This window comes from Photinus pyralis, unplaced genomic scaffold (assembly GCF_008802855.1).
Source record: "Photinus pyralis isolate 1611_PpyrPB1 unplaced genomic scaffold, Ppyr1.3 Ppyr1.4_LG1, whole genome shotgun sequence".
NCBI lineage: Eukaryota > Metazoa > Arthropoda > Insecta > Coleoptera > Lampyridae > Photinus > Photinus pyralis.
This window is the reverse complement of record NW_022170249.1, coordinates 64,111,454-64,123,118: the sequence shown is the minus strand read 5'-3', so window position 1 is coordinate 64,123,118 and position 11,665 is coordinate 64,111,454. Positions and strand designations below refer to the sequence as shown.

General features: G+C 35.1%; 1 protein-coding gene across 1 annotated transcript; it reads right to left on the bottom strand.

Moving 5' to 3' along the window:
• Positions 1-8,699: 8,699 nt before the first annotated feature.
• On the bottom strand, positions 8,700-9,876 carry LOC116159407 (alpha-(1,3)-fucosyltransferase C-like). Its single transcript, XM_031472378.1, has 2 exons — positions 9,821-9,876; positions 8,700-9,758 (listed from the first exon to the last, which is right to left on the bottom strand). The coding sequence occupies exon 2, from the start codon at positions 9,746-9,748 to the stop codon at positions 8,714-8,716; it is 1,035 nt and encodes a 344-aa protein (XP_031328238.1). The 5' UTR covers positions 9,749-9,758; positions 9,821-9,876; the 3' UTR covers positions 8,700-8,713.
• Positions 9,877-11,665: the final 1,789 nt, after the last annotated feature.

The window sequence follows — 11,665 nt, the reverse complement described above, 5'->3', positions numbered from 1 at the left end:
TAGAGACATTTTTGGTTTAAGTATCGCGCTAATTAAGCGCAATATTAGTTCATTTGTCGCTCCATTAACTAAACTCGCAAATATTGTTATCGAATCTGGTATTTTCCCTGATAATTTAAAGGTTGCTTTAGTCAACCCCCTACTAAAGAAAGGCTTGGACGAAAATGATATCAACAGTTATCGACCGATCTCTAATCTTCCAATCTTTAGTAAAATTATAGAAAAGATTCTCTGCAAACAGCTTACTAATTACTTTGAGAGTAACGACATCTTCTACCATCATCAATATGGTTTTCGGAAAAGCAGATCTACATCTGATGCAATTACCTCTCTGGTCACAAATGTTCTACAGTGTTTTGAGAAAAAACAGTATATGGTTGCCGCGTTTGTGGATCTATCTAAAGCATTCGATTGCTTAGACCATGATATCCTAATACGAAAGCTTTTGCAAATTTACAAGTTTGGTATTAAAAGTGCGTCTCTAATAAAGTCCTTCCTTACTAACAGATACCAGTGCGTGAACTTTAATAAGGTGGTTTCTAAGAAGTTACCAATTAAACGAGGTGTACCGCAAGGGTCTATACTCGGGCCCTTGCTTTTTTTAATTTATATCAACGACCTTCCGGAATTTCTACCGGCTAAGGTTCATTGTATTTTATATGCCGATGATGCAACACTAATTTCCACAGATGTAGTTTTTAATTCGTCATACTTGGATATACAAAACAGCATTAATGTTGTCGCAACATGGTGTGCTAACAACTCTTTAAAGTTAAATCAGGCGAAAACTAAGGTCCTGACTTTGTCTTTGAGGAATGATAATCCTTTGACTGATAATCAAACGAATTTCTTGGGCTGTGTTATTGACTGTAGACTAGAATTTCATAACCATTGTAGTAAGGTATCAAAAAAGTTATATAAGTCAATATTTCTAATGAATATGTTAAGGAACAGTACATCGCAAAATACTATTAAGACAGCTTACTATGCATTTGTTCATAGTACAATATCATATGCGATCCTTGCTTGGGGACACAGCCCACACTGACGGTGTATTTTTAAGCTGCAACGTAGAGCAGTTCGACTGATAAACAGAATGGGTTATAGAGAGGACTGCCAAAAGGAGTTTGTAAATCTTAAAATTCTAACTTTTCCAAGCATCTATATTCTCGAGGCTGTTTGCTATGCAAAACGTAACATTTCAAAAAATCTACGTCAATGTGAAATACATGCACATGACACCCGAAATAAAACAAGTATTCGAAATGAATTTTACAGATTATGCAAATCCCAAGATGGTGTCCAGTACCAATCGAATTTCTTATTCAACTGTTTGCCATCTAACATACAACAACTACCATTTTGTGCTTTTAAGTCTTTTGTAAAAAACCTGCTAGTCGTGAACGCTTTTTATACTTTCGAAAATTATGTTATTTATTGTAAAAGAAATCTGTGATATTTTTCTGTTTGTATATTTTGTATTTTTTATTTGTATTATCTATTCAGTGTATGACAAGTGTAAGTGAAGCATCACATGAGCACAATAAAATATTATTATTATATTATTAATACACAATTAAACAAAAAAAAGTTCCTGTCCCCTGGAATTTTGCAAACTTTAAAATAACGAAGCTTATTTTCTAAGTAGTTTTGACAACTCCAAATTTTTATCAAAATGCAATTTTTTGCATTCGATTTTTTTAACCTCTTTGTGCCCTATGTATCATATTTGATAACCAATAATAGAACAGCCTATTTGAATTATGGTTCAAAGAGGTGCTGTAACCTTTTGGTTATTTACACCAAGCTTGATTTATACTATTTATGGGTATTATATTTCAAAATTTACCAAAAAATATCATTTGGCGGGGTATCCTTAAATGAGTGCTCTAAGTACACAATTAAAATTTTTTTCTAATTGTAAAAGAAAATTGGACACAAAGAGATTTAATGTGCTTATTCTCTCAACAGACAACCGAATGCCTTTATTTTACTTTACCTTAAAATTCTATAGACCGACTGCCTTTGTAATGAGATCGAAGTCTATACTTCACTATAAATCTATCAATCAGTACAAATACCGATTACAGTCCCTCCTCCACTTTTCACTTCCATTTTAAATAGGTACTTATTGCAGTTGTGCCATCAACAACAAAGTTTGAGAAAGCACGCGGAATAGATACCTAGATAATTACCAGAAAACAGTTCAAATGATGACAAAACACAATTATATGCTTAATTAAATTTAACAAAAGTTGTCTGGTAAACAAAAACTGTTCGGAATAATCATAAAAAGGAATAAAAGGGAATTAAAGAATAACATTTTACGTTTCCACTTAATTTGAAATAAAATATTTCATGTTTTATACCTTTCAAAAGCAAGTGGCGTAATTAGATTCTCGTTTGAAATGTTGCAATTACAAAATTGTTGCATATTGGGGCATAATAGTGTTCTTCTTCGATCAATTAGTAAAGAAGACTTTGAATTTATCAATGAACAGTTGTGTCATTACTTAAACTATTATATAGTGTAACGAATATTACAGATAAAAATTACAAAAATTAAAAGTCAACAGATGCTGCATTTAGAAAATGTTTAGTACCAAGAAAACTACATGGAAAGCTTTCCAACAGTCTTTTATGGCTCTGAATAGTCTGAAATGAGGGCTTCTAGAGAGCTTTTGTACCACTGTTTAAATCTTTACAATGCACGTCAGGACCATCCATTAGACTATTGAGAACTCTTGATGTACTCCTATGCCCTTTCCAGAGATAGGTGAGAGTAGAAATCTCTAAAAAAATAATAAGTTCTGGTAGGAAACAGAATGCTTTGGAAAAAGTCCTCTCAAAAGTTCAGATGTCGCGCTAGGTTCCTATTAAATGGAAATGGTCTAAAACGTCCATGAAAGATTCTAGAAAGCTGTATAGATAGCGACTTTTTGTTCCTACGAAAGCTTTCTGTGCCTTTTTCAGATGTGTTTAGTCTCACCTACAAAATCTTTCCGGAGCGTAAGCATTAGTAGATTTTCTAGAGCATTCGGTAGCCCTAGTATTCGGGGTTTTTTAACATACATTTTGGCAAAGAGTAAATTATGGCTACTCTTTGATTTGGGTTTTATAGTCCAACCCTGTGTGGAAACGGGGAAAGAATATTTCCACTGCAGAAATGCACTGCATGAGGTAAGAGTCCGCTAATCAAAGGCATCCCTTCGCTTCTTACATGCTGGGTGTAAAAGGTATTCGATTTGACGTTTTTTAGATTTTTCGATTTTGACTCGTAAAAGATGTTATTGGGGTTTGTCTGAAAGCGACTTCGGTGGACCCTCGACATGCTAGAGGACAGAAATTCATAACATAACTAAATGCGATTTCTTTTAACAACTTTCACAATGAGAATATTTTACTTCCACCACTAATAGTTGCCCCTCTTCGTCGCGAGAAAGAGATTTATGATACTGTAAATAATTTGTAGGAGGGGAAATGAAAACGTCTTAACACTGTAAAGCGCTTCATAATTAAGTTTTACTGCATACACAAATACGTATATTAATGCGAGTAATCGCATTTGGCATTACACCTACAAAACCCAAATAAACGGATTACCCTATAATCGAGCACAATATTAAGAATTAGTATAAGTATTCCAATTCGCGTTTTAAGGCATCATCATACACCGGTTTAAATGTATAGGTATGTAAATTGAAAAAAAAGGACGGGAATAAAAGCAAAATACAGAAAATTGAATTAAAATATAATTTAAGAGTGTCGTTAGGTCCTGTATATTTAGACGGCCACTTCGAGTCGTTTATAAATCAAAATTACGTTTATAATTGCCGTAGGTGGCGTGTAATTTATGTTAGTTTAAAGTTTCATTTACTAATCCATAAGAAAAATTGACTCCGCCGTAACTACAAACGCAAATAGGGGTATTTTCACTTAAGCGGGGCTTAATTCGGCTTTACATACTCCATTTTAGAACGTTTCCATAAAACATTCCATTCTCCAGCTTTTGCACTTTGCCCACATATTAGGCAAAGATTCGAAGATCATACTTCGCAATTACATTATCCTCACAATCCTTTAACCATTTCAAATATTTATATTCGGAACGGTTTCCTGTTGAACGTATAAAGTAAATTGGAATGAAAGCGGTGAACAAGAAAATTAACTCTTGGTAACTTCACTCACGTAGAAAAATTTATGTATAACTTTTTCCTTTTATGAAATCACAAAAAGGAATTAATTTTTTAAAAAGTTAACATTTCAGTTGCTGCATTTTGTAATGTAAGAAAATTTTGATTATTGGCCTTTCGAAACCTCGGGGTTTCAAATATGAAAATTTAAATTGAGAAGCAATCCTGGTGAAAATACAGTTTCCGTTTTTGAATCATTTATGATCAAGAAAGCTTTTTACAGATACAAATAACTGCGCGAATTTTCCTGTATCCTGTAAACGCCAGGCGCAATTTATAGTTAGGAATCAATTTTACCTGTCTGTTGTTTGTCTGTCCGTCTATGTGTGCACGATAACTTTGTTTAGAAACGTCGGATCGCTTTGAAAATCGGTACGCATGTTTTTAATGATATAAGAAAGGTCGCTATTGTTTTTCAGCTACGTAGACTAACGGAAAAAAAGATACATCGCAAAAACTGACCTAACCTCCAAAAAATAGGGTTCTTTTATCTTTCTTTTTACAAAGAACATATGACTGTTAGGTTTTCGGTATTAGTAAATATTCCTTAAACTTCAAACAACTATGCAGACGAATTAACAAATTTTTCTCATGCGCAACCCAGCTTTGGTAACTGCGCAATCCAATTTTTTTATATGTTAAGATATTTAAATGAAACTTTGTATATACGCACCTGGAATAAAAGTAAAACTAATACCAAACTAAAAAATTTGTTTGACAAGCTATGCTGATCTGGTGGGACAGAATCAACCCCTTAGGTGTGTTGTAAAATTGATGGATGCGTGAAGATCTCGAGGATCGTTCGGTATTCCGTTGTATCAGATTTTTGTACTTATACATTCTATACGCTAAGAATAGGTTGCGCATGCAACTTTCTCTAGAACTTTCTTATTTATGAATTTTTTGGTTAATTTGCTGAAAATGAATTTGACTGTAATTTTTTTTGACAAAGACTGCTAATGTGGAAATGCGCTTTTTGTAAATCATTTACTATTACTTTTTGAACCTGTTTTTCTTTGTTGTTGCAGTTGTATGTAAGTTTTTCATTCATACTTTTCCCTCTTTTTTTCCTTTGCTTGCTTTCCCTCTTCGCCTCGTATCTTATCGTCCTGCCTCCTGTATCTATTGTTATATTCATCATTTTTGTCTGTTCTTCCACTATGTAATTTCCTTTCCAGCTCCTCTCATTTATTCTACTCTCTTATCTGCGATCCAAACATCAGTACCACCCTATTATCACATTAACTAGGTACCTATTTTATCAAACCAAACTCATTGTTGTTATCACTTTCTCCTATTCCCCATTTTGACACTTCAACGTCCTTATCGCACACGATCAGATGGCACTTAAATGTACTCGACCAGATGTTCCTTAATTTTAAACAACGCAATTTTCACATCCTACAAATTTACACGAATGATAATATTTAACCAAGAAATTATGCAATTAAAAACAATTCTAAAATGGAAAAATAGACAGTACCGATTCTGATGAAATACACCAATTCTGTGCCTATTTGTAATGAAATCGTGCAGCTTTAAATTAAATTAAAACATTCGAATGTACAGGGTGGCCCATCTTCGGTATTATTTCACCCTAAATAACGTCCACCTGACGTTATGTACCTACACAACAATATTTATTAGTTTTCTCAATTTCTCCTTGGCTCTATCTGTGACGGATATCCTAGTTTCATTTATCATGTCGCTTTTCGCTACCACCTTCCTTTTTTTTGAGCTACATCCCTTTTTTGGTCCTTTCCTGTTTCATATTATTTGTCACTCTTCATACTTTTTACACTTTTTTTTACCTTGTTTTTTGTTCTCGCACTTTCCTCTTTTCTTTCTTTTTCCAACACCACGACTATTCAAAAATAAAGTGTTACATTGTACCTTTTTGTAACTATGGCTTCAATACTTTTTCACGAATTCCTTGAGGGATGCTACGAAAACAAAAGAAAAATTCGACAATCTATCCCTCTTTAGACACTTTTATAAATTCAATCCATATCCCAGTCAAGTGACCCTACGAAGAGAATGACCAACTTTACACAATTTATTTAATGTTAAACAACGGAAGCCTTTTGTCTCTAAAGAACACATCTAAACAAGTTTACTTCAAAACTATCGAGTCGAGTAGTTTCTCAATTTGCGCTAAACTTCTTCAAGCCGGAAACTACGACAGAATCGAACGTCTCCGCACAATTTAAATGATTTTTCTCCGCGGGGTAATAAGTACAATTATAGCCTTCATGAATGAAATACAACCCCTCTAATGGCCGTCGCTTTTCGTTTATAAGAGATAGGTACTTTCATATTTTGTTCCAGTTTCTGGAATAGTTCGACGATCTTACATTTATACGCAGAACAAATTTTTTTGCCTGAAAACAATTTCCGGGTGTTTTCAATTTTTATTAATACCGATTTAATTTCATGGGCTCCGATAGAAGTTTCAGATTATGTCACGTCCTTCATGCGTTTAATGCAAACAAGAAGCTGCCACTTTTCCAAAGTTGAACAAGTTGCACCAACCAACCACTGTTAACTAATAATAATAATGAAGTAAAGTGTAAAATTGACCATACGATAGGGCTTATTTCTCGATAAAAAAACTAGCGCAATAAGGCATTAGGGGTTTGTGATGTTATGAAATCGCAGGATATTCAGTAAGCGTTTCGTGATTTTACAATTCCTGGATGCACTGAACTGACTGAACAGGCGGGATGTTGAAATTTCCACGGGCCCCTTCTCGCAGTAATCTTGTCAAATCAAGTGAAAGAATGAAGTCTAACAAAAGAACAGCACCATTTCTAGTAATAAATATCGACACGTTTGCTGCTCTTTGGCCCTGTATATAGGGTGTCAAAAAAAAGTGCATAACATGAAACATTTGAATAAAAAGGTGAATTCACGTACGATTTGGTTCATTTTATTTGTTTATTTGGTTGATGGCAATAAGGTGTAGACTACAATATCACTCAAATGTTTACCATAGCTTCGGAGGCAGACAGGTAGATAAAGGTGGCACCCTCACTTTGTCCAAATCAAATAAAAATATGCCTATAATTCAGGACTAATTAAAGACTAATTTGTACTCACAAAATTAGAATTTGTACGCGCTTAGTTCCGCCGGAAACACTGTTCCTGATTGAAGTTTTATTAGTTGCATCAAAAACTACGAATAAAGAGTGTGCTCAAATTAGATTTTCATTGTTTAAACAATTTATACAGTATTTAATTCTTAGATTAAATGCAACGTATAAATTAAATCATTTCTCTTTTTTATTCTTTCTTTTGTTTTCCTTTGTCTTTTTTTTATTTAAATACTTTTAACATATTTTTTTTTATATTCCTTATAATTTCGAATAGTTTTTTTTTTAATTAATACATGAACATTGTTATTGGGGCAACCTGTTATGTTCATAGATAAAAAATAAATAAATAAATAGACTAATGTGTACCATCAGACATTATTTTGTAAACAAATAGCCAGGGCGGATGTTGGGAGGCCATACAGAGATTGAAAGAATGCACTCTGCTCAATTATTAAGGATCCTCGAGATCGTTTATAATTTTGTATTGCTGTCTGTGTGTCTGTCCGTGTACCTTTCTGTCCGATATAGGTCAGGTAATTTGTGGATTAGTGTGAATGATTTAGATGAAACCGCGAATTTAAGTCAAAACCTACCTCGAGTTGAAACGACCATCCTTTTTTTTAAATCTTAATGGTCCTCTTCAAAAAAAAATGGGCGATGACTTGATGAGATTATGAGTACCTTCTCCCCGACACAAAAAGGACACGACCAGGCACAATAAAGGTGTGATTCATCAGCAACTTCGATTTGCCAATAAGCTGACTTAGTGACAAGGGAGCTAAGGTACTTGACCTCCCTCTAAGATGGTGCTAATGTAAGGCAAAAGAAAAGCATCTCGCTCAGTAGTGAATTTAATTTACGGTATTTACACAAAATGTGTAGGTTTGATCTTTCTTAGGAATCAAACAGGTGAATCCCATCCTGTGCTTGATGGTTCAATAACTCGATCTCTAAGCATCTCGTCGGTATGGTCGCGTTGATGATCTTTTGATTAATCGGATTGACTGGATAGCGCACCGTTGCATATTGGGGGTAGCACCCTCCACCAAACGTTTGTCATGTTTACCTACTGGAATCAAACCTAATTTGCCTCCCATGAGTGAAAATTTTTGTTCTAAGTGGGTTTGTAGGGAATGGTGTTGTTCAGTAGTGAGACGAGTTCGTTCCACACTCGGTTGCGTAGGCGTGTATGAAGTAAAATGCCAGCAATAATCGCTAATATTCGGAATAATTTCCATCCTATACCAAAGATCTATCCCCCAGAATTAAATTAGTCATGTTAAATATCACCAACAAATCCAAAAAACAGAGTGGTCTTTTAGGGGGGTAATTGGCAAGTCTCGCCAGTCGGATCACCACCATTGCAGCAGGCAGTTGTGTGAGGGGGCACCGTCAATGAAAAAAAAAAACGTAAATAATCAAATACTATAATAACTTTTGCACAATCTGTGGTAGATTTTTACCAGTTTTACAAATCTCCCCTTTCTTTCCCCAAGACCAGCTCTTTAAATCATCGTAAACCGACTTCCTTAATGGTTCATTTAACTTTTTACAAATGTCACACCCTTTACGAACCTCTACAATTTTAAACTTTTTCTTCCACTCAAAGTATTTGAGGTATTCGGTCATGTTTTTGTCCAGATGCATTAAGTAGTCAGTCAGCTGTTTGACTGTGTCGAAGTCGGCGACATTAATCACAGAGTAAGGAGGAGCACTCAAACTATAATTCCCCGCACCGTACACAATCGGAACCACGTTCTTCTTAAGCACGTTGTATAGCTTTTCAGTCGAGTAGTCTTTGCAGATAGAATTCTCGAACGACAGATAAAATTTATAAGTGTTCTCCAACATCTCGTAGCACTTCGGCGATGAAAGCTTGTTCCCTCGCGCCTTCTCACATTTGAGGGTGCCGCACTTCCCGTAAATGTCGACAGGTAAATACTTCTTCATTTCTTCCGCCAGTTTCTCTCGTTTGCTCGACGTTTTGCAGTGGCTGGCGAACCAGGCGACCAGCTTGGTCTTCTTCTTGATCACTTGGACTGATGGTAAACTGTAATTATTCGACTCATCCTTGACGAATGCGCCATGTCGAGAGATTATGTCCGAGTCGAAGCGATAAGTCATTGACCAGTTGTAAAACGAGTTGAATTTTGCAAAATTCGGTGCGATATATGCTGGTGCTTCCACGTTGTTAAAAATATAAACTTGTCTTTCGCTGCGTCGGCTTGGCTTACCGTCTTTCTTTGGGTTATATGTCGAAACGTGAAAGATTATAGCATCAAATTCGTCAGTTGGTTTGAATGTCTTGTTATCCGTGGCAAAGCAATTCTTGTACTCGCATGTTCTAAACGGTTCCGCACCGAACCCTATATAGTAATCCTTTCGCCCCCAAAACGGGTTCCAATAAAGGATTGACTTTGGAATAGGATCAGTGACTTTTTCAACCTTGTGTGATGGCATATAATTTAAACTGTATTTGTAAAGCGTCAAAAAAATTACTGTTATTGCTAGCAACAGAAGGATAGTTCTTACTTTTCTCATTCCGAAGTAATTAAAACAAATACGACTATCACTATAATAAACCTTTTTACACTCACATATAATCGATTTTACTTATCTTACCTGTACAGTATCAGAAAGATAAAATAAGTCGATAAAGAGTGCAATAATTTCGTTCCGAATGGGAACAATCCTACACTATTTGTTCGTGCAAATATGAAATGTGAATGCCAGAAATAATTGTCCATTCTCAAACCTGACAGTTGGGAGAAAATATGCTGGCATCAAAAGATGGCAATCTGGTAGTTTACGAACTTTGAAATCCAGCAAACCGCTTCTAGTTTAATTTAGCTATTTTCTTGTATAGGTAACTAGAAATGATCGCATCCCCTTTACAGGGATTTTAAACAGATTAGTTAGGACCAAACACCGATTTCAACCATCAACGACCGAAAAATGTGACCAAAACGCGTTTCGGCCACTAGCATATCACCAATGTTTAAAAAACCGCTTTTCGGCTGAATGTAGCTCAGAACGCGCTCTGAATCTTTTGCATTTGTACTACCAGAACGCGTCGACCACACAAACAAACTGCCCAATAACCTTTTTTTTGTGTCTTGATAGGGGTAGACTTGTCCTGAGAAATGTGGTAGCAAAAATAATAGTTATTGTAGATGTTTTGTTTTTTTTATTTGGATGAGGAAAAACCACGTTTACACATTTTTTCGTTTATGAAGTGATATAAGGGGTGCAAAATTTTTAAGTATATTTGTGTATTTTTTGACCGACGAATAAATAGCCGAATTATTTGCCACGAAGTTCATCTTCTTAGATGGGAGTAAAATTACTTAGGTGAGAATATTCACAAGCGAATTTACCAACTTGATGTTCCAAGAAGAGTTTTTTGAACAGGCAAATCTTCCGGAGCTAAAAAATCCGAAAACGGTGACAGATAGATTTTTTCGAATGCTTGCAAAAAAGTACCTGACAAGGTTTCAGACCCGACTAAATAATGTTGTTTATTTATTGTTTCACTGTTTAAATACATATTAAAGTTAAAAGTATACCAATTCGACATGCCTCAAGAATATTTTTTGCAGAAAATAAGGGTTGATTTAGTCGCGCTATTTTCCAACCAGAGGTCTGCAATTCTGAGGTTGGGTATTATTGGAAAAGTATTTGGCACGTTTTCAGAGTGCCTCAAATATATACAAGTTTATCATAGAATAAGGGATATATTTCAGATTATTATGTATTTTTAACAAACTAAGTTAACAACAGAATGTGAAATGAAATTAAGGTGGTAGTCCCAAAATTGGTACCCTTCTTTTCCAAGTCACCAAACTATTGCGGTCGGTGCGTTTAGTGCAGGGGAAAGTCATCAACATTTGCGTTATAGTTTGTTGCCCTTTTTGTACTGATTTATGCTCCCAATTTAAAAGTTGCAAAAACCGCAAAACGAATTTTTGCCTCATCTTAGCACATGGAACATAAGTTGCAAAAGTTGCCAAATGCACAGGACGGAAGAGATGCACACAATATACACATGGTGATAGCGAAAGTATAATTACAGAAACAATTACCAATCTGTACATAGCGTACTTGCAGCACAAATAAAAGAAAATACCTCTCAGTTTCCGTTAAACATTCGTTTTACTTCAAATGAAATTATTTGGCGTTAATTTAGGTAAACTGTAAAGTACAACTGGATTAGATAATCCAAAACGGCAAATTTTTTAGGTCGTGATATACATCCAAGCAGTCAGTGGTCTAAATTTCACCAGTCCCAGCGGGCAGTTATTTGGGGGGTGAGGACGTGTGGTGATAAAAACACACAAAATATGATTGAAATTGCGCTGTTAAAATTAAGAAAACAAT